Source organism: Lactuca serriola, chromosome 2 (genome assembly GCF_051521515.1).
Source record: "Lactuca serriola cultivar US96UC23 chromosome 2, Lser_US96UC23_V15, whole genome shotgun sequence".
In the NCBI taxonomy this organism is placed as follows: domain Eukaryota; kingdom Viridiplantae; phylum Streptophyta; class Magnoliopsida; order Asterales; family Asteraceae; genus Lactuca; species Lactuca serriola.
The window spans coordinates 185,550,550-185,574,470 of record NC_136409.1 but is presented as its reverse complement, the minus strand read 5'-3'; the positions used below and the strand labels follow the sequence as shown (position 1 = coordinate 185,574,470).

General features: G+C 32.8%; 2 protein-coding genes across 9 annotated transcripts; one reads left to right on the top strand and one right to left on the bottom strand.

The window, feature by feature from the left end:
- Nucleotides 1-7,948: 7,948 nt before the first annotated feature.
- Nucleotides 7,949-9,454, bottom strand: LOC145089852 (uncharacterized). The gene is made up of 3 exons (XM_079028244.1): nucleotides 9,353-9,454; nucleotides 8,683-8,928; nucleotides 7,949-8,296 (listed from the first exon to the last, which is right to left on the bottom strand). The coding sequence occupies exons 1-3, from the start codon at nucleotides 9,452-9,454 to the stop codon at nucleotides 7,949-7,951; spliced, it is 696 nt and encodes a 231-aa protein (XP_078884370.1).
- A 2,013-nt stretch (nucleotides 9,455-11,467) lies between these two features.
- LOC145087716 (BRCA1-associated RING domain protein 1-like) lies at nucleotides 11,468-19,608 on the top strand. 8 transcript variants are annotated; one of them, XR_013700863.1, is made up of 13 exons: nucleotides 11,468-11,620; nucleotides 11,793-11,860; nucleotides 12,312-12,465; nucleotides 12,570-12,758; nucleotides 13,055-13,378; nucleotides 13,470-13,570; nucleotides 13,653-13,836; nucleotides 13,912-14,003; nucleotides 14,070-14,160; nucleotides 14,253-14,418; nucleotides 14,488-14,606; nucleotides 16,491-18,800; nucleotides 19,015-19,146. XR_013700863.1 is itself a non-coding variant. In XM_079025753.1 (12 exons), exons 4-12 carry the CDS (start codon nucleotides 12,585-12,587, stop codon nucleotides 19,378-19,380), a joined length of 1,617 nt encoding a protein of 538 aa, XP_078881879.1. In that variant the 5' UTR covers nucleotides 11,469-11,620; nucleotides 11,793-11,860; nucleotides 12,312-12,465; nucleotides 12,570-12,584; the 3' UTR covers nucleotides 19,381-19,608. The 8 variants fall into 8 exon arrangements, 7 of the variants coding, with proteins under 7 accessions (XP_078881879.1, XP_078881885.1, XP_078881884.1 ...); XM_079025753.1 differs by lacking the exon at nucleotides 16,491-18,800 and having other exon boundaries at nucleotides 11,469-11,620; nucleotides 19,015-19,608; XM_079025759.1 differs by lacking the exon at nucleotides 19,015-19,146 and having other exon boundaries at nucleotides 11,469-11,620; nucleotides 16,488-16,619.
- The last annotated feature ends 4,313 nt before the right edge of the window (nucleotides 19,609-23,921 follow it).

Here is a 23,921-nt window from a genome sequence, read left to right as displayed (position 1 = left end):
ATTCTTAATAAACTCAATTATTCTGGAAGTCAAAACATGCAAATGTGAAACACAAGAATAATACTAATCCCATATGGCCTCAACCCTTTGAGCATAAATAAAACACCTTTTATTTATCACCATATTGATTACTCATTATTTGTAGTTTCGGGTAATCAACTTCTTACTTGAATTATAACACTTGTCCCATGCTCCCAGCATGCACACAATGTTTACCTATGGTTCTTACTTTGTGAAATAGATCACATTGAATACATTTCCAATCATTCTCATTTCACAACTCCAAATCCTTTTCATAAGTGAAAGAATATCAAATTCTTGCTACTTATAGAATATGCTAGATTCTAACATTTTATGCAATGATCTCTTTTGTAATGTCACTGCACCAAAGTCACAAAGACTATTGCCAATGATATTACAAAGTCTTCTATCGGAGATTGTTACAAGACAATTCCATAGATGTGATGTTTCTAATCTAGTCATAGATTTCTCAATATTCAATTCCCAATATGGACACACTTCCATATGTTCCATATGACAACTCATTCTTAATAGAATCTTATCTATTCGTAATGATGTCGATATGGTCCATCCAATATGGAAACATTTCCATATTTTCCAATACTATACTTCCAACTACTCACAAGCGACCAATCCTCGTCGAACTTGGATTGTCCTTTGATAGTTGTTTAATTATTTTAGTCAAAACCAATTCTAGTCCCTTTTCCCTCTAAATGCGCTCGACATTTGGAAAATTTTAGAATGGTCAAACATTAAAGCACTTGCAATCGATCCTATACCCAAAGTGTATGGGACACGACGCATAATGTTTTATTTGCTATGTTCTCAAAATTCGAATTGTGAAGAGGGATGCCGTAATCATAATCGAAATTTTAAGAACACACTTTGTACCTTTGACTAAATTTTATTAACATTTCTCAACCTAAACCTTTAGATTTGAAATGAAGCATAATATTCTCTCCCTTAATTATAGCAAAACAACTCTTCAACTATTGCGACTTTGCAAAGTATGACTCTTGTTTTCTATAATTAATATTGTTAACCTTGCAATACTTTCCTTAATAATCATGCAATCATAACTTTTATGCTCCCACTATCTTGATGATTATTATAAAACATAACACTTATGCTCCCACTAGCTTCGACATGTATTCATAAACATCTTAACTTTCAGAAAAACAATGCTTATTGAATTTCTTAAGTTCATGTTTCTAATACTTAGTGCTTTGATAATCTTTTATCAACGTTTCTTGAACTTATACACATTTGCCTTCGATAGTTCATATGTGTGTCTAATTAAGACTAATTGCCAAACCTCACAATTCAAATTATGGAAAGGGATGCCATAACCATAATTGAATTCGAGAATGCAATTTTACAATCACTATCTTCTTAAAATCTGTCTTAGTGAAAGCATTTCCTCACAATCATTTTCATGAAGGAGGAAATCTTATGACACTTAGATTTAAACAGTGTATTTGTTCCTATTCATGTGAATTTGTTAAAACCAAAGTTTATGACAAATTCAAACTCATATGGATCGAACTTTCTTAATCTCGATTTCTTACCTTATGGTAGCACAGCTGCCCACCATGTCTTCCAAGTAGTTAAGTGGCTCATCTTTTCTTATCAATGTACCTTTCATTGATTAAGGTGCTTTGCCTTTTATGCGTTCAAAATGAGAACTCATAGAACTCACATGCATAATTAACTCGATTGGATTGGCACAGAATCAAAATAATGTCAACACGATAGGTTGTAAACCTCAACTCGTGTGCTAGTGATGATCGATAAGGTTTATTTGATTTGTTCTTGAAACTTTTCAAGACCATTAAGACTCCCACTGACTCCTTGACATATAAGATTCTCTTGTCAAAACATTTCTTGATAAACAAATATTCAAGAGTTAGTGTAGCTTTTATCAAAACTCTTCATAAATTGGTCCTAGTTGGTCTTTGTCTTATCCAAGACATCACAACTTTCCACATTTGATGAATGTTTCAAACCTTCTTAAGACTTTTCACTCAATGTCACAATCTTAACTTTAAGATTTATCATTGGAACGAAGTATGATTGACTTCTTGATTTAACCATTTCTTCAATTCTTGATTCCTCTTCTCAGACATACAATTGTACTAAGACTCACTTAGAGGATCAATTGAGATATGGTTCTTAATCATTAAGACCTATCATAAAGCATAAAAGGTACTCTCCCATCTTCTTAGAATGGAGAAACTTTTATCTTTCTGCCTACTTGATTCTTCTTATTCGTTCTGCTATTGATCTAAACCCTTTAATCAATTCAGAATTACACTTAATCTTGTAAGTATAATCATATTTACTAAACCTTTAGTAAATCATGACGAATGTCTTTGTTACTCTTATGGTGGTCTTGATCAACACGCAACTTTGTGTACTCGATCTTCTAGTCCTTCACTTGACACTTTGTCAACGAATTGGTCTAATTTCCAAATATGAAATTTCTCATTCATCGTGCAACCAAGTTGCACGATTCCAAATTTCTGTCCAATTGAAACTTGGGCGATGAGAAAACTCTCCCTATTTGGTAAATTCTTGACTTTTCCATAAACACCATAAATAAGAATCATATCCATTTGTTGTAGAAATATGCAAACACCAATTTTCATAACGATTTCATTGCAAGGAAATAGATAAATAAATAAGTCAAACAAAAAAATTTTATTTTATTTATAAAAGCAGCGGAAACATTTGTCCTTACAATGCAAAAATCCATTGAAAACTATGTACAAAAGGAAATTTCTAACAACTCTATCATAACTATCTAAGCTCAAAATCTAATCTTCAAGTCAATGCGATCAAGATCCATTCCTTGTGATTAGATTCATCTTGTTCTTTCACCAAGTTTCCTTTCTTTTCACCGATCCTGTAAAACATTCAAATGCAATCTTATTACATTATGTATTAAGAATTAATGAATAGGAACTTAATGGAGTTAGATAGTGGAATTTACCTGAAGCGCAGCCATACTCTTTGACTCTCCCATCTTCTGGACTCTTCAGGATCTTTGGGCAGACTTGTATCCAACGCCCTCTCTTTTGGCAGCAAACGCAGGTCGGTTCTCCTAGAACGTCCTTGGAAGCATGGTTGGTTGACTTTTCCAACAAATACGCTCCATTGCTTCGCCAAATCATTTCTGATTCAGCAGCAATGAGCATGTAAGTTAGGTCAATGAGGTTGTCGTCATGATTCATCATATAATACTTTCTTTTGAACTCATTATATGATTCAGGAAGTGACTGCAAAACCCAATTCACAGCCAACTCATCTGGGAATGACACACCCAACATTATCAACCTATCAATGTGTGATTTCATTCCTAGAACGTGGGCACACACGGATTTACCATCTTCATGTTTCATTTCCAATAGGGCTTTAGTGATATTGAACCTTTCAATTCTTCGATCTTGTGGGTTGGGGAGAACAATAGGAACCAATCATAGTGGAGGGAGAGAATAATAGGAGGAGGAGGAGGAAGTGAAGCATGATTTCTTGTTCCTCGATTGAATCGTGGAATACCATCTTCATGTGGAATGTTTGTTCCACGGGATTTGGGAAAACCATAGTTGTCGAACTTTGACATCTACAATACGGGAGAAAACGAATTCAAGTTAGTTGATTGATTGAGTCCTTGGTAAATCACCCAAATGAAATTCCAAGGCTAGGACCCAACACAATATTCTACAACTCGGGAGAGGGATGCCGTAACCCTAATTGCAGAATATTTGAAGGTAAGTGAATGACGATTCACTAATTTCCACCACGAAAAACGAAAAAGAAATTTAAGTTTTAAATCTATGAAAACTCCTAGATCCTTTGAGATACATTGAACTTTCAATGGCATGTTTATATCTCGATATGCCCCTCTAGTTTGTGACTGGGATGCCGAGGATCACAAAGCGGGTGTGAATAACCATGCAAACTTACATGGTTCCCTCACATGTTACAGTCACCTATTCGATGTGCCGGTAAACCACACACGCTCCACCAAACTATGACAAACATTGAGTCACCCTTTGCTACCTTTGCTAAGACCCATTTAGTGTGCCGGTTAACCACACACGCTCCACTAACGTCTTCGCAAGGGCACAAAGTGTAATTTCATGGAATTGCATCAATTCACTTTTGCCTAAGTAACTAAGATTGGGAATTTTATAAAACATTTAGTTACTTGATAATTCATTATACTTATAATGGAAGGTTTCGTCCTATCCTACCCGTTCGGCTAACGACCCTCCACTAGTCAAGAGTGCGGTGGGTAAGAGTGGATACCCATTCAATCGCCATTTTATAGGCAATTTCCTTAAACACCCCTTATAGACCAGCTTCGTGAATGAGGCCTACTAACGGTAAGACTGACTTTTAGTTATACATATATATAATGTTAGACTTTTAATGTTATATATAGTATAGGGTGTATTTTATAACTTTTAAAATACTATGTGGTTAACTTTAACAATTACACTTTTAATTATATTAAATGGTTAACCTAAACTTTAATGGATTTATTAAATCTCTTTTAATTATACACCTTAATTAATTAATAAAACCATAAGGGTGTGATTTGAACCTTTTTTCAAAATTACTTAGATGTTTTAGAATTTAACATTCCTAATTAAACTTTTAATCAACTTTTAAATTCCAAAACTTAAGGGCAAGTTTTGAAACATTTCAAACCATAAGGGTTTAGAATTTAAATATACATCAAAATTAAACCATTTAATCAAAATTTAAATTCCAAAACTTGAGGGCAAGTTTTGAAATCTTTTTCAAAACATTAGGGTTTCAACTATTTAAATTTCAAAACAACAAAACTTTTGGGGTTCAAATTTAAACTATAAAACCTAAAGGGCCAAATATGAAACTTTTCACAACAACAAGGATCAAATAACAAATAATTCAAATTAACATTTAATCACATAATTATCCATATTTGATGATTTCTTGCAAAATAATTTATCAATTTACTTAAAATAATTAATCAATTATCTTATAAGGAAACAATTATCCAATTAATTGATAAATATCTTCAATTAGATTAAAAATATAGTCAAATATATCATATAATCGGATTAATATTAATCTAACATGATAAGGTAATTATCCATAAGCAAAAACAGCAAGAAATCCCGAAGTACCCTCCTTCTGACGAGTTGACTCGTCGAGTCAGGCTTGGACTCGTCGAGTCACCTTGGACTCGGCGAGTTCAGCCATGGACTCGGCGAGTCCAGCCTCCAGAATGCAAAAAATCGAATTTTTTCAGTTACAACAAGCATCAATACAATAGAAACCAATCATGGCTCTGATACCACTGATGGGTTTTGGTCATAAGACATCCTATGTGCTCATACGAACCCTAAAGCTTGGATCTAGGTTTCTCTATTGTACATACTTTGAATCCAAGACTTGAACCCTAATTCTAGCATATGGAAATCAGAATTCACATGTAAATAGGTTTAAGAACATACCTTGATTGTTATGTAGCAATAACAATCCAATTCCTCCTTGAATTGACCTTGGAAAGCAGAGAGTCACAAGTGTCACTCCTCTAATGGCTTACAAACACCATAAGCAAGTGGAGAAGGTATAAGGAGAGAGGAGGGAGGTTAGAATTCGTATTTGGGACTTCTTGGGAAGGGATACACGAATTCATGACCTTGGGGTTGTTTATATAGGTGTAGAGATAGGGTTTCAGTCATTATCCTTATCTAGTTGATTATCCATTAAGCAACCAATAAGATAATCCTTGAATCCTTATCATACTCAAATTCTAAGGCTTTCCAACCTTAAATTCGTTCACCACCCTTATAAGATAATCCTTACCTTATTTTGTAACTATCTCATAATTACAAATCAGCCCCTCAAGTTTAATTAATTACACTTGATCACAAAATTAATTCTCAATTAATTATTGACCAATATTAATTAAACAAATATGATTTCTCCTTTAATATATTATTCTTATAACATATTAATAAATCATATTATCCTCTCTTTCTTTATTCATTTCTCCAATCAAGTTGCTTTGGTGAAGGCAACCCAAAAGGACCATGCACCATCGGGTCAAGTACATACCAAAATAGTTATGGACTTAGACACTAATCCAACAGATATGCTAGTCGGGTAGACCTGTAGGAATACCTGTGATACTGTATGATTATATGTATGTGCATTAGTTATGATACATGTCGACATGTTATGTGGGATGGGTTGAGGTTGTACTGCTCCGTGCGGTAGCCAACAAACCCTAGAGTATTCCAGATATGAGCTGAGGGCCCTGTAGGCATTCTAGACTCGTACTGAGGACTCGGGAGCATTCCAGATACGAGCTGAGGGCCCGGTAGGCATTCCAGACTCTTACTGAGGGCTTGATGGCATTCCAGATACGAGCTGAGGGCCTGTTAGGCATTCCGGACTCGTACTGAGGGCCCAGGGGTAGTCCAGCTTGTGAAGATGTGGACCCAGTACATGCTGTTCTGTTTTGATTGATATGATATGTTAATGTTGATATTGCTATGTGGACTGTATGTGTATCGGTATTTTGGGGGTAACTCACTAAGCTTTTGGGCTTACAGTTTCAGTTTATTGTTTTAGGTACATCAGGGGGTCGAGGCAAGGCCAAGGCTTGATTGTACAGCTCCTCCTATTATGTTTATGTTTATGGGAAAAGACTCTGATAATCAATATTTTGAAAACAAACTTGTAATGTTTTGATGAACTTGACATGTTTTAAAAAGTTTAAATTGGTTTGAAATTTTGGATGTTACATGGGAATAATGGCTTAACAGGGGAGTACGCTTAGTGTACAGCTGGGTACGCCCCGCGTACTCAATTTGTAGGCTTTGCGATTTTAGGCTTCAAGTTTGGGCCACCTTTTTGGGCTTGGATGCTTGGGCTATCTTAGTGTTGATGTTAAAGGCTAAGTGAAGGATTGGACTTTAGGATAAGGCCCAGGTAGGATTTGGGCCCAATTTGGAAAATTAGGCCAATTATGGGCCTTGGATGGTTATTTAGGGATTGGGCCTTTGGATTAAGATTTGGGCCTGGGTCTTAGCCCAACTAAGGAAAGGGCAAAGTGGCCATTTACCCTAATAATGGACTATCAGCTTAGATTGTAATCCAAGTATTAATTGGATGATTATTATGTTGTGATAGTGCATGGATTTTAGTGAGCCAATAGTCAGAGACGTTCAATGGGATTCAACTGTGTGAGGTGAGTTTTCCTCACTGTACTTACAGGTCAAAGGCACCAAGGCCGACCCTTTGGATTTGATATCCTGTTATGTATGATTTTGCGATATAGTGATCTGTTAGATCGATATCCTGGTATATAGGATAATGGTATTCTTAGTGATCTATAGATATGTTTGACTGACTGTAGACTGTTATATGATTATCTGTTATATGTGCACATGTTTGGTCGGTGGCTAAGGCTTCACTACTTTTTGTGTAAGCCAAAGGGCATTCCAACCCGATGGTTGGATGGGCTCGAGGGTATTCCATCCCGAGGATGATTGGACCCATAGAACGTTGGCATTCCAACCCGATGGTTGAGGGGCCTGGGGTATTTGAACCCGGCGGTTGATTGGACCCAAAGTATGTTGTTTTAGTTTATGTGTTATTTGTATGTTTGTTGGTACTTTGGGGGAAACTCACTATGCTTTGGGCTTACAGTTTTGGGTTAGGTTTCAAGTACCTCCGATGATCACGGGAAGGCAAATGCGTGATCGTGCACCTCCTCATGTTTTGTTTTATGATCTTTGGGAAAACTCTGATAATAAATATGTTTTGGAAACTATTTTGTAATCAATGTTGGTTTGTGGAATTATTTTAAAAGTTTAAAATTTTCATGAATTTTATGGATGTTACAACCATTTTGCAACGTCTTCTATAGATTTTTGCAACTTGCCTTTAACTCACTAGTATTCACTGACTTCAACTTTTCTGCTGTGAATAAGAAACCAAAAATGGCTTCATATTGTTTGTATTGTTCAAAACTTCGCTCCAATGAAGCAATAGCTTGATCAACTATGTACAAAAAATATTGAATCCTAAATGACTCTTGAGGTGAAAGTTCATGTACCGACTCAGATGACCCAACGTTATTCTCATCAAAATGTCTTTTTTGAGCAACTCTTCTTTTATTGCTTTTTTCAACAAACACCGGATCAATTTCCAAATCAGAAGCTATAGCTTGCACAATCCAAAGCCATCTCAAACCTATTCTCTCGATAGTCTTTGAAAAACTCAATAAATGCTCCCACACTACTCATTACCTCATTAATACGCATAGTCTCATACTGAATTTGTTTGTTCAGGTTATTTACTTTAGCCAAGATATGATACCATATAACCATACCTGTTATAAAGTCAAATATTCCAAGTTCATACTCTGCTAGACAAGTAGCTTCATTTATATGATTTTTATGTATGTCTCTTCTTCAACAAGTTTATGCAGAGCTTTTATTATCTTAGGAGCTTGAGTAACTATTGCTTTCACACTTTCGATCCTACTTTCCCACCTTGTAGTTGACAATGATTTTAAAGTGAGACTTCGTTTCGGTAAAGTGTCTTTTAAAAATTTCCACCTTTTTGTCGAATCAACAAACAATGTATAAATACGTTGAACAACTCCAAAAAAAACTTTACTGCTTTTTCACAAAAGTTTGCCATATATGATAATGTCAAGTTAAGAGAACGTGAAGCACATGGGGTGTAAAATGCTTTAGGATTAATGTCCAAAAGTTTCCTTTGTACACCCTTATGTTTTCCCTTCATGTTGGATCCATTGTCATAACTTTGGCCTCTGATATTATCGATGTCAAGATCAAGATCTTGTAGTAAGTTTTGAAATGAGTCAAATAGCCCCTGCCATGTGGTGTCACAAGCAATTTAAAATTGCAAAAATATTCTTCAACCTTTATAGGAGTGGAAGACACAACAACACACCTTAATATCAATGTCATTTGTTATTGTTTGCTATTATAGTGCAATCCAATATTACTGCATAATACTTTGCTTCCTTAACTTTTTTCACGATTGTATCTTTAATGTTAGAAGCGAGCAAAAAAATTAACTTGTTTTGTATCTTGTAACTCAAATAATGATAATGAATCTCATCATTTTGTATCCTTCGAATTTGCTCAACCAATACTGAATCCTACTCTGCGATCATTTCAACTAAAGCCATAAAGTTGCCATTATTTTCATCATATAAATTCTCATTACTTCCATGGAATACCAAACCTTGTTTCGATAAAAAATTCACTAATGCAATCAATATTCTTTATACCTTCCTCCAGTGTTGCGTCTCTTTCTTGATTTCGTATTGAAAAGTTTTATCAATAACATTGTTAGTTTCTAGCCTTGCACGCAAGTCAAACCAAAGAGACATATAATGGATATGCTCTGCACTACTTTCATGCATCTTCAAAGTACGGGAAAGACCCCCAATCGTTTATCCCATCATGTGCTAGATTACTTGCTTGTGGTTTCTTCTTAAACAACTTACAAGAGAAATAAACTACTTTATCAAGATCCTTAGATTACACAAGCCAATCTCTATGATGCTTCTCCCCGTTTAGTAAGTATTTATCGTAAAAATCCGCACAAAAACGTATGTTTCTTCCATCTTTACGAAAACGTATGTTTCTTCCATCTTTACGACCTTTACTTGTTAATATATCTCTTATAGGACCATTTTTCACTAGTAAATCTCTCCACTTAGTATCAAGAGTGTCCCCATTTCTAGGATCATAAATGTTCATTGTAATATCTTTTTTGTCATCATCATTGTCGTTCAAATTGTCTATGTCTTCATCTACACAAGACATATTTTCTGGCACTTGCAATTCAACTTCTTCTTTTCTAGGTTCTTCCATAATATCATGAAGTTCTTCTTTAGGTTCTTCTACAGTTTCATGTCATCCATATTTTCTGGCACATGCAATTCGGCTTCTTCTTTTTCTTTATGTTCTTCCACAACTGATTATTCATTGCGACGATATTCTGACACTTTTTTGATAATAAATGGATCCATAGATCCTCTTTGACTATCAATAAATTGTGCTTCTTTTTATTTTCTTTTACGTTTAGAAAAATCCGATTAAATTTTTTTAGTTGGAGCCATGTTTTTCTTAAACAAAAAAATCTATATTAATAACTCTACAATATATGTTTGTAATATTTATTAAAATTTTAATGTTTAAAACAATCGTTAGTATTAATAATCTTTCCACTAATATGATTTAAATACTCAAACCTATAAGTCTATGATATTCAAAGGATTCAATTCAAATATACAAATTCACAATCCGTAATGCTCAAATGAAATATGCTACTAGTAAAAGCAAATAACAGTGGAATTAAAAAATACTCAAAATTCTTGTTTTTCATATATTATAATAATATATTAAAAGCCATGCCCCAACCATCCTCAAATTCGTCCATACCATTACCACCTATTGCCCTAAATATTGAAAAGCTAAAAAGCCTAAAATAATAAACAATAAAATATAGATAGATCATAGATCGAGAAACCCTAGCCAACCAATACATAAAATAACAAACCAATAACATTTAGTTTCTCAGTTTCATTATTCATTGATTAACTTTGTGGAGCATTAAAGATAGAGAGAAAGAAGAAAGCACTGAAGAGCATTAAACATAGAGAGAAAGCCAGAAAGCACTAAGAGTGTGTTTGGTTGTGAAATTTTTTCTAGTTTTTTAGGAAAATTTTCCAAGAAACGTGGAAATTTTGAAAATACGTTTGGTTTGTTCAATTTTCTAAAGTTTTCTAAGAAAATGAAAATTTTAAGTTTTCCAAATTGCATGTAAATTAGAAAAACTAATTTTATAGTTTTCCAAAGTTTCTAAGATAAAAAATGAAAACTCCACCGTTTCAAACCAAATATCGTTTTTTAAAATTTTCATTAAGAACTGAAAATAAAAACTCAATTCTATTTTCTAAAAACATTTTCTTAGAAAATGAAAACAATTTTCCACCACAAAATACACCTAAACAATTAAGCAACAAGCATGATTAGAAAACTAAAGGAAATGAGATACTAAAGACGAGAGACTAGCAATACAATTATTAGGTTTCTTAGAGTTTGATTTTTTATTTACTTTTGATGGTTTTATAAAAATAAAAAATGTTTGCTAAAATTTATATAAAAATAGATTTGCATTTTTCGGATAAAGATGTTTTCCTTAAATTGTTGATGAATTTTCAATTTATGAATATATTTTGATTTTTGTTGATTCTTTTAATAATTAAAATACATTTAAAATTGAAACTAAACTTTACCCGGCTAATTTTATTTAATGATAAAATATAAAAATGTAATTTTTTAGACAACGGCGACCTGCCTGGTAAATTACGAAGTCCGGTCCAAACAACGGCAGACCTGTCTGGTAATTGGTATGGTAGCTTCCCTAGCCCATAGACCAAGCCCCAAGGATCCAGTCTTTAATCTTTGTTTATCCTTTTAGACAATTATGCGACAAAAAATGAGCAGCAGACCAGGACTCTCCTCCGATTTCGACAAGAAAGCCCAAGGTAATTCGCTAAATTCAATTCTATTTCGATTTTGATCTTCCTCTTTAGGTTAGATGTCCTGCTTTCCTAATCCTCGTTATATGTATGATCGGTTCACTATAATTTGTATATAGAAGTTTTGATTGGTGTGCCTGAGCAAATTTGCATCTGTTTTACTGTTACTGTTCTGTAGATCTGTTAACGAGAAAGAACCTAAAGGATCAGAAAGTCTCTGTTTTAGCGAGCAGTGTTACGGAATTTGTAAGTATCATCTGCACTCTTTTCGTTACCCTAGATGCTGTGTGTTCATGCAAATTTGGTTCAATCGTTAGCGATTGCTTATGAAAAATTGACCATTGTTGTTTTAAGTTTTGAATTCCAGCAACTTGCATTGCTAAATATTTTAAGATACATACCTTTCATTTCAGTAATCTCATTCTGCTGTTTATTAAGATGAAAGTTCACATTTGACTACATCTATACACGTATTTCCCCTTTCTTTGCCCATTGTGGTCTGTGTAGAATCATACTTCACTCCAGACGCTTATAGTAAATGTTTCTTGCGTGTTTACTTATTTAGTTATAAGGTTACAGTGATTCTAGTTTACACTTTACAAGCATACCTCTAATAAGTTTGGAGCAAAATGTAGTAACCACTACTTGTATTTACACCTTAGTTATCTTTTAATTCTGTCTTTCATTCTTTATCCAGTAAGGCAAAATGTTATGCCTCTTCCGCACACAGTGGGGTCCTACCTGGCAATGGTGGCCCCACACGGGAACACCCTGCCACCTAGTGAGGCCACACAACATCACGGGAACAACTCTCTCTTTTCTCTTCTATTTCTTTTTTGACAGTTAAAAAGGTTTTTTTCTTTTTCAATTACTATAAATACTCATTACCCCTCCAAATTTGTTACAGAAACATAATTTAACTCTCTGTTTCTAAAAAAATTGTTTATCATATAAGTTTAAGAATTGAAAGATGGAATCTTCATCATCATCATCGGATGATTGGTCGAAGGATTGTAGCACAATTTTTCTCACAACAATCGTAGGAGCAGCAAGCCTCATTTTGGCTGCTGAAGCTGAAAGTTCACTTTCAAGAACAGGAAGAGCTGCTTTAAACAGAGATCGTGAAGCTGCACAGGATAGTCTCGTAAGAATGCAGCTTTAGTAAGTTAAATGTTTTAAAATGAATAATTATTATTTCTATTAAAAAATAAAAAAAACAGGGATAAGTTATAAAACAAACCGTGACACATTGAAAGATGGGAATAAATAACACATAGCCTAGGTCATATTCTTGATTTGAATGTATAATATGTATATGTACTTTTGCATAAGATCAATTTTGATTGAAATATAATCATTGTTTTTATGAATCATAGTGATACATGTTTTTGTATAGTCGTCATAATATTGTAACAAACATTAGTTGGTCATCCCTTTCAGAATACTGTAAGATATTCACCAAAGAGACCAGTTGAGAATGATGTTAATGGGATGAATCTAGTGTCAAACACTAGATCCACCTCAGGAGCTAAAAGTCAAACCATTGGAGCCAAAAGGCAAAAGAAAACAAACGAAGGCTTAAAAGATACGGGTTTGCAAATAAATGGTCATCCTCAGACAAATGCTTTGGCTTCTGAAAATGTAGCTACAACCAATTCTAAATTGGAGACTGAGATTGAAAAATCTCTTTCTAGCGGGCAGCAGGATGCGTTGAATTCAAAAAAACGTCCTTGTGCCTTTTGTCATTCTTCTAGTCAGACAGAGGTGAGTTTTAGAGACAAATTTTTTCGTCTGTGTAAAAAAAGATGACATAAGAATCTTGATAGGTTATTTTATATATATATATATTGTATAGGGAAGTGGACCATTTGTGTCTTTTGCCCAAGGGAAGGAAGTAGTGGGGTCTTTGGCCAACTTCTCTAAGGTTACACATGTTCACAGAAATTGTATTCAGTGGTATGTTATATTGTTATTGAGCTTACAACATTGAAAGAATTCTTTGTTGTGTGAAGATTACAAGTGATATTTACAATCACAGGGCTCCTCGGATTTACTTTAAGGATGGAATTATTCAGAATTTAGAATCAGAAGTGACAAGGGCTAACAAGCTTAAATGCAGCAGCTGTGGTAAAAAGGGAGCTGGTCTTGGCTGCTATATGGAGACATGCCAAAGAAGTTACCATGTGCCTTGTGCATATTACATTCCTGAGTGCAGATGGGATGTAAGCCATTATTTATGCACACTTATTGCTGTTATATTTCTTATTACAAGGTTTCTAATTTTATGCCTTTTATAGGACACCTATTTAATGTTATGTCCAAAGCATAGAAAAATGAAATTTCCAAGCGAAATGGAGGCGGATGATGTGAAGCAAGACACTGAGAAAAGGTATCAGTTTTTTTTTTATATAACTTTTCTGTGTAGTTTTGTTTATTTTTGTCATTCTGATTACAGAACATCTACACATCTGAATCCCTGCACAACACCGTTGGATGCCAGACAGAATTTGGTGTTTTGTGGCTCGGATCTTTCTACAGAAGAAAAGGTTGGTATTAAAAGCTGTTCTTGTTACTTGTTAGAATTAATGTGTGTTCATCAAGGGTCCCTCCCTTTTAATCCACAGCTTTGAAATTGCAGTGCTCTGTGGTTGAATTTGCAAGCAATAATGAGGCAGTAGTGTTCAGATACTGGAAACCTAATGTTACCCATGTCATTGCTGCCACAGATTCAAATGGTGCATGCACAAGGACATATAAAGTTCTGATGGCTATTTTGAATGGAGTATGGATTGTTAGTGTTGAATGTAAGGTTTCTGATATTGGCCCAGTGGTTGATGGTTTTTAGTTTTTAATGATATTTGTAATGTTTTCAGGGGTAAATGCTTGTATGGAAGCTGGGTGTCTTGTGAATGAAGAACCATATGAAGTTCATCTAGATACCCATGGCTGTACTGGTGGTCCCAAAGCTGGGAGGCTAAGAGTTCTAAATAATGTAAGACCAATCTTTTCCCCTTTAAAATAAAAGGATGATCATCCTCCAATTTTTTTAGGAAATCAACATTAGTAATCAATGCTGCAAAGGTCACCAGGCTTGGCTTGGATCTGGTTGGTAAACTAGGGACTAGTGACTAGTTGGCGTTCCTAAGTTGTATCACAATTAATTTTAGAAGATTTGAATACAACCAATACATTAGCAAAATAAGTTGATAATAAGCTAAAAATAAAACCTAATCAAGTGTACAACACCATAGTAGTGTAATCAATTATGTTACAAAAGATAAAGGGAAGTTTGCCTAAAAGTCCCTATATTTTGGTTCAATATACAATAGTCACCCTTGATTTTAAAATTTTTTTTTTAATGTTTTTTGTATTTAACCATTGGAACTGGCTATTTTCAGGTAACCGCTAACAATAGCAAGTTTTGATGGGTAAATTGTAAACAAAAAATATCAAGGGTGACATTTTTGTTAATAGGCCAAAATATAAGTACTTTTTTGTCGATGCATAATAATTTTTAACCTCAACTCTTATATATTTTAAAAATTAAATTATAATCTATTTTTGCTGACATAGCCATCATAATTTGTTTGATTTTTAATATATGATAATAAATAAATATGATTTTTTTTTAATTATAATTCTATTTAATAAAATCTTAAAACCAATTAAAATGTAAAAATATATTGTTATGAAATGTATCGTCACTTTTTTTTATGATGGAACTAAATCAAAATTTGATATGAAATATATCCACATACCAAATACTTTGTTGAAAAATCTTCATATGGGTTGCTAGGTATCAAAATCATGATTAAAAGGAAGATGATTTGTAAATGAAAATTTCTTACGAGTTGCATAAATAAGTTTTTAAACAAGTATGAAACCACTATTGACATTGGTAACCATTATAAAAATCCAAGAGAGAAAGAAGACTGTATGACGTTTGTTTTTTGTATTTTTAAAATCGTAGGCATATTGGTATAAACATTGTATATTGTAATATTTTATATTCTATATAAATTAAGAATATTTATTGCTGAGTTGTCGCAAGAATAGAGCTTCAATGTCATGCAAACAAGACTATTATGTATTTCTTTATCGATGAATTATATGCATTGTTTTCAACCAAGTACTTGGTATGTGGATGCATATTTCGTATCAAATTTTTATTTAATTTCATCATCTAAAAGTGACATACATTTCTTGGATTTTTATAATGGTTACCAATGTCAACAATGATTTCATACTTTTCTAAAAACCTATTTATGCAATTGGCAATAAATTTTTATCTACGGATCATCTTTTTTTTTTTTAATCGTGATTTTGGTACACACCAACCCATATGAAGATTTTTCAACAAAGTACTTGGTATGTAGACGTATTTTGTATCAAATTTTGATTTAGCTCCATAAAAAAATGACGATATATTTCATAACAATATATTTTTACATTTTAATTGGTTTTAAGATTTTATTAAATAGAATTATTATAAAATCGTATTTATTTATTATCATATATTAAAAATCAAATAAATTGTAATGGTTATGTTGGCAAAAATATATTATAATTTAATCTTAAAATATATAAGAGTTGAGGTTAAAAATTATTATGCATTAACAAAAAAATACCTATATTTTGGCCTCTTAACAAAAAAGCCACCCTTGATATTTTTTGTTTACAATTTAACCATCGCAACTTGCTATTGTTACCTGGAAATAGCCGGTTCCAATGGTTTAATTGCAAGTGATAGCCGGTTCCAATGGTTCAAATGCAAAAAAAAAAAAAAACCAAGGGTGACTTTATTGTCACTAGAGCCAAAATATAAGGATTTTTATGCATATTTTACAAAAGTAAAATACTCATGTTTAAATAGTAGGTTGGTTCCTCTGGACTCGGTTCTTTCCTCAAAAAGTACTCTCAGTATAGAACTTCTACGAGGATTTCGATTTTCATCAGCTTTTACGGCTTCACTAACCCTTCAGACTCATTTAAAAGTAGTGTCATTGAGATGCCTCATGGACCGCTAAAAACACCCGCTACCTGAGACACTTCTCAAACACAGCTAAGACATTGACATGAGATTTTTTCCAGCCATGCCCAACAAAATACCCAAAATGCCCTTGAATTGTTCCAGCGTCCATATTGCGTCTGAGATGCTCATGCGTCTAACTTGGCTTTAGAGGGCGTTTTAAGATTTATTTGACCACTTTTCACTTTTTCTCTCACAAAAAGGCAGTCACCCCACCAAAATTTTTGCAACTTCAGAGCTAAAAAAATCACCATTTTTCATTGTTATTATTGTTATTATTTTTGCAAAATCGTCTAATCAAACACCAAAATCATCTATATTTAAAAATAAATAAATAAAAGAATACCACATTTGGGGCCGATGTTGAAGTGTAGAAAACTTGGGGTTTCGAATTTTTGGAGTTTTCTTTCAAGTCTTGTACTTCCTTAACTATATCCATCATCAATTTCATATGGCACCTAAAAGAGGTAAAAATCGACAATGATTGCATCACGAGCATCAAGTAGTCGGGAATCGCGTGTCGATTGAGGATGTGAGATATGAGCACTTCTATTTGCATTTAGATTGTGTTGGCCCGACGCTTTAAGAGTCGACACACCCGCCCGATAGAGCATATGTTGGTTGAGTATGGTGTGGAGCGGGTTAGCTTTCTGGGGTATAATGCTGTGGAGGCTTTTGAGCGATACGGTTAGGGAGACGTCATATATTTTGATCTTACATGCATATACGTCGAGTTAGAGTGAGAGTGGATGCGGATGCTCTACAAGGATGATTTAGAGGGCGGATTAGAGGGAATGAGACTAAACGGTGTAGTCAGAGACCATGAGATAGCTATGACCGTCCCAATGATTAGGGAGTATTTCCATGTTGACATTGGGTTCACTCCCACAATTTAGAAAACCTGCCCACAGAGTACTTTTGCATAGATACTAAGGGGGGCTGCAATGACACATGACGTTTTGGTGCCCGACTCTGTTCTTATTTCTTTTGTTTAGGATGCCCTATGCAATATTTGGTGTAAATGCGCCATCAAGGATCGGGTGACAACTCCGTATATTTGCCTCATTTCAACGTTTGTGGTCTGTGAGCCAAGACACAGGATCCATCACTTCAATGGCCTTTCTTTTTCAACACTATTCTTAGACCCACTATCGAATGAAATCTGTCCGAACGCGACGGGAGTGGGCCTGAGAATAGTGTTGAACGAGAAAGCCCATGAAAGTTCCCGAATCCTATGTCCTAGTTCGTGGACCAGGAATGCTGAAATGAGGCACGTATGTAGAGTGGTCACCCGACCTTGGTGTCAAATGTACACCAAATGTTGCATAAGCATAAGACATTGTATATAAAAGAAATAAAGATAGAACTGCTCATCTAAGCATACAATACCACATTGTCTTGTGTCCTCACTGCTCCGACATCCTTGTCTTGCGGGTTGACGTTTAGAAAGACTATATGCCATAGTGCCTATGCCAACCACACCTAATCAACCAATTGATCCGCCCTTCGAGTTTGTTCCGTTTAAATATCACGTCTAATATTATCCTAATTTTCACTCGTGCATCCCTCTCAAGTGTCTATGTAACGGTACTCCATGGGTAGATCATAACAATCTCATGACCTCTAACTGGACCACTCATTCTCATCCCCTCTGGTCCACCCTCTAAATCATCCATGCGGAGCGTCTACATCCATTCTCACATTAACTAGACACACATGCATGTATTTTCAAAATCTTAGTCTCCTCCCCAACTATATCGTTCAAAAGTCTCCACAACGTTATATACTCGAAAGCTAACCCACTCCACATCATACTCAACTAGTATATGCTCTATTGGGTGTGTTGATTCCCAAAGTGTTGGGCAACCACGATCTGAATGCTTGTGGAGGTGCCCATCCCAGGTCGGTGCATACCGGTGGTGCCCGACTACTCGATGCTTTTGTGGTATTTTCATGTGTATCCTTGAAAATGTGGGTGATTTTGGTGTTTGAAAGATTTTGCAAAAATATTGGTGGTTTTGAGCTCCAAAATTGCAAAAATGGTGGTGGGGTGGCTGCCTTCTCATGAGAAAGAAAGTGGGGGAGGAGTGGTAAAATAAATCCTAAAACGCGCTCTAAAGCTAAGTCAGACGCCGGTACAATTCAAGGGCCTTTCAGGTATTTTGCTGGGCAGGGCGTAGTAGATTAGCTGTCAAATGTAGTTGAATATCTAGTATATCTTTCATCTTTGATGAACGATCACTTGTTTAAAATTTGCAGTGTAAACTAAGGAGCTGATTATGATATATATATATATATATATATATATATATATATATATATATATATATATATATATATATATATATATATATATATGTATTTGTTGCAGGGTCCAAAACTTTTCAAGAATTTGGAATTTTACTTTGTTGGGGATTATATAGAAGCTCACAAGAGTGATCTCAAAGAGTTGGTTACAACTGCTGGAGGCACAATTATCGAGGCCAGGGGTCAATTACTGTCATCAAGTAATGATGCAGATGGAGATGAAGATGTGAAGCGGGTATCTTTGGTTGTTTACAATGCTGACCTTTCGGATCACTCTGAGTTTTACGATGAAGATTCTATAAGATTCCAAAGATTAGCTGCAGCTGAGGACATTGCTCAACAATCTCGGTCTCAAATTATCCAACATACTTGGATTTTGGAATCAGTTGCTGCATGCCGTTTACTGCCTTTTACATCAGGGGTCCAGTAATGTCTCTTATAAACTCCCATCTTGTGTGCCTGTTATGTTATGTGGCTGCTGTTTTTTGTCCCTCTAGTAATGTGTAGCATATTACAACGCTTCTGAGAAAACTATTACATGGGTTTTGGTTGATTTCTTGTGTTGTGGTTATGCTTGAACCATTTAACCCGTCCATCAGTTGTATATATTGAAGCTATAGTGGAATAGAATGAAAAAGGGCAGCGGATTATGCGATTATTTTTCTAGCAACAAGTTTTATTAGTTGGCTACAAATAGAATACAGTATGTGTTTTTCTGTTTTGGACAATATTCACAAAAATGGCAAGATTAATTTGTAAAAGCATTTCGAACTTATGCATAGTTTTTGGGTTTGGCGCATAAATATTTTATAGAACCAATATAACTTTGTTATTTTTAAGCATATGTAATATTCAAAAACATATAAAGTAATGAACAATAACATTTGATAAAAAAGAATGCTACGTTAATACCCTTAAGGGTTTTTTTTTTTTTTTTTTTTTTTTTTAATAAATGACTATTTCTTAAAAATCAAAACCACTTTTTTTAAAACCCAATTTGAGATGACATATTATATATTCTTACATTGTATTTTATATACTATTTGAATAAAAACTATGTTATTTATGTTTTTCTTTTACCTTTTTACCTTTTTCTTGAATATATATATATTTTTATTTTAAACACGTTTTGTTTTACTTTTGATTTTTCTAGCGCGCGCGCGCGCACACATATATATATATATATATATATATATATATATATATATATATATATATATATATATAATTTAATGTATTTTTTCATTTTTTGAATATAAACAAACAAAATATGATATTTTTCGAAAATATATAACCATGTTAGGCAAAACTAATAGGTTTTAAATGAATATACTAAAAATAACTTATTAAAAAGTTTTCAAGTTTTTTTAGAACGGCAAACATACACGTGTCATAATATTACATATTTTATTGTTAATATAAGCGCCTTGATAATAAAATTAAAATATGACTATGTTTTACGATCAAATAAAAATAATATAACTACGTGTATATTTATAGTTCTTTAAGTTACTCCATATTAATATTACATGTTTTATTGTTAATATTAACATATCTCTAATATAAATTAAAATATGATTGTGTTTGACAAAAAAATGGTAAATAAAGACAAACTTTTATTGATTGTAGTTGCTTTTTATTAAAAATAATTATAATTATGTTTTGTTAGTTATAAACATATGACAATTTAAATGATTTAATTTTGATCTTACAAAACTTATTGGAACTCGAAGTTGTACCGTGATTTCATTTATGATAGTAATATAAATAAATATAAAATATATTGGTGGATTTACATTTATGGTTCTTTAATTATCATACATTTACAATACATAGCATATCTTTATGGTGTAAATAAATACCACGATCATCAAAATAATATAATTATATTTACATTTATGATCATTTAATTATCCTATATTTACAATAAATACTACGATCAAATCATAATAATATAACTATATTTATATTTATGGTAATTTAACTTACCCTACATTTACAATAAATATTATATCTTTATTTCAGTGCTGTATAAATGGATACCAATAGGATCAAATCAAAATAATGTAACTATTTTTTTATTTATGGTCTTTTAACTTGCCCTGTATTTACAGTAAACACCCTATATTTATTTCAATGTGTTGTAAATGAATATAATAGGATTAAATCAAAATAATATAAATATATTTATATTTATAGTCCTTTAACTTACCATGCATTTATAATAAATATCATATCTTTATTTCAGTGCAGTGTAAATGAATAATCAGATCAAAATAGTACTAGTATAACTATAATTTACATTTATTATCCTTCAAGTTACCCTACATTTACAATAAATACTACGGTCAAATCATAATAATATAACTATATTTATATTTATGGTCCTTTAACTTACCATATATTTACAATAATATCTTATCTTTACTTAAGTGTCGTGTAAATGAATACTAATATGATCAAATCAAAATAATGTAAATAAATACCAATGCAATATTTACATTTATGGTAACTTAAAGGACCATAAATATAAATACTATATTTATATTTATGGTCCTTTAACTTATCATACATTTACTGTAAATACCCTATATTTATTTCAGTGCGGGGTAAATAAATACCAATGTGATGAAATCAAAATAATATAACTATATTACATTTATGGTCATTTAACTTACCATGCATCTACAATAAATACCATATCTTTATTTCAGTGCATGTAAATGAATATCCCTACGATCAAATCAAAATAATATAACTATATTTACATTTACGGTCCTTTAATTTACCCTACATTTACAATAAATATCCTATCTTTATTTCATTGCGGTGTAAATGAATACAAATACAATCAAATCAAAATAATATAAATATATTTACATTTATGGTCCTTTAACTTACTCTGCATTTATAATAAATACCCTATCTTTATTTTAGTGCGGTGTAAATGAATACCACTACGATCAAATCAAAATAATATGACTATATTTACATTTATGGTCCTTTAATTTACCCTACATTTACAATAAATACTCTATCTTTATTTCAGTACGGTGTAAATGAATACCAATACCATCAAATCAAAATAATATAACTATATTTACATTTATGGGCCTTTAACTTACCCAATATTTATAATAAATACCTTATCTTTATTTCGATGCGATGTAAATGAATACCACTATGATCAAATCAAAATAATATAAGTATATTTACATATATGGTTCTTTAACTTACCGTATAATTTATATAGTATTCTTTTTCATGCCTAAAGTTTTACTATAAATGTATGTTTCCCAAACTTCATTTTCATTGTATGATATTTCTAAAAACGATAGGTTAAGTAAAAAATGAGTTGGGCAGAATATGTTCCATCGTTTGACGAGTTAAATTACGAGGTATGTTCGTTTATTATTATTCATATATTTATGTTTTTATAAATCACATATTTATATTTGTATGTATTGATTAGGCTAATGATATTTACACAAACAATGCATCTCAAGATGACGAGAATGAAAATACTTACTTCATGTGACGCATCAAAATTTGAAACTAGCATGGTATAAAGTTTTAGATTTATGAATATGGTTATTAATTAATAAGTTTACTTGTATCTAATCAAAAAATATATTTAGGTATTTAATTCTCGTTAACAACTAATAAACTGATCACCCATATCCAAGGTGTTTTTTTGAAGATGAAACTCGATTAGTGGAAGATTTGATAAGAAAAAATGTGAAACCAAAAGATATATTATCTACATTAAAGAAGGAAAATGCAGAAAATTTATCCATTCTTTCAACTATATATAATGCACGTAAAAAATTCAGGATGAAGGAGAATAGTGGCAAAACTCAAATGCAAGTTGTTATGTCTTTCTTGGCTGAGAATGACTATATCTACTATAGTCATGCTGATACATTAACCAACGAGCTTCAACATTTGTTTTTTGCTCACCAAAGATCATTAGAGATGTGGCGTGCATTCCCACATGTCATGTTGATGGATGCGGCATACAAAAAAAACAGGTACGAGATTCCCCTCCTTGAAATAGTTGGTGTAACTCCAACTAATCAGACCTTTTTCGTAACATTTGTCTACATGCATAAGGAAATAGAATCCAACTACACCTGGGCACTACCGTGTTTAAAATCAACAATAGATAGATGCATGTTTCCACGTGTAATTGTCACAGATAGAGACATGGTTTGCATGAACGCATGCAATAATGTATTTCCAGAAGCTAAAGGATTACTTTGTAGATGACATGTCAATACAAGCATTAATATAAAATACAAAACGTTTTTAGTGCATCGTCATTGTTGGACCTCCTTTTATAAAGGTTGGAAAAAATTAGTTGCATTTGAAAATGAGGAAGCATACAATTCCAATCTCTTACAAGTCAAAAACATTCTGATGCTATAAAGGTATTTATTTAACATATCTTTTAGATTTGTTGGTTTATATATATATATATATATATATATATATATATATATATATATATATATATATATATATATTTCAAAATTGATATAAGTGTATTATGTTTCAGAAGTTATTACTCGAAGAGAATGTGGTTGACACAATATAAAGAAAAGTTTGTATCTATTTGGACCGACCAATTTCTCCATTTTGGGAATTACACAACCAATAGAGTGGAGAGTTAGCATGCCAAGGTAAAACAATACTTGGACTCATCACAATCAGATTTAGCGACAATATAACCAAGAATTCATGATGCTCTTCAATCACGAGACTATGCTATCAAAGCAAGTTTAGGACGGAGCATGATTATTGCTCGACATCATTTTGTCCATCCAATTTTCAAATATTTGGTTGGTAATATTTCAATTCATGCATTTGAAATAATTTTCAAGGAATTTGAACAAATCAAATTCCTTGAAATTTGTGGATGTCAAATGCGTACTAGTCACGGGCTATCATGTGCGCACGAACAAGTGGTAT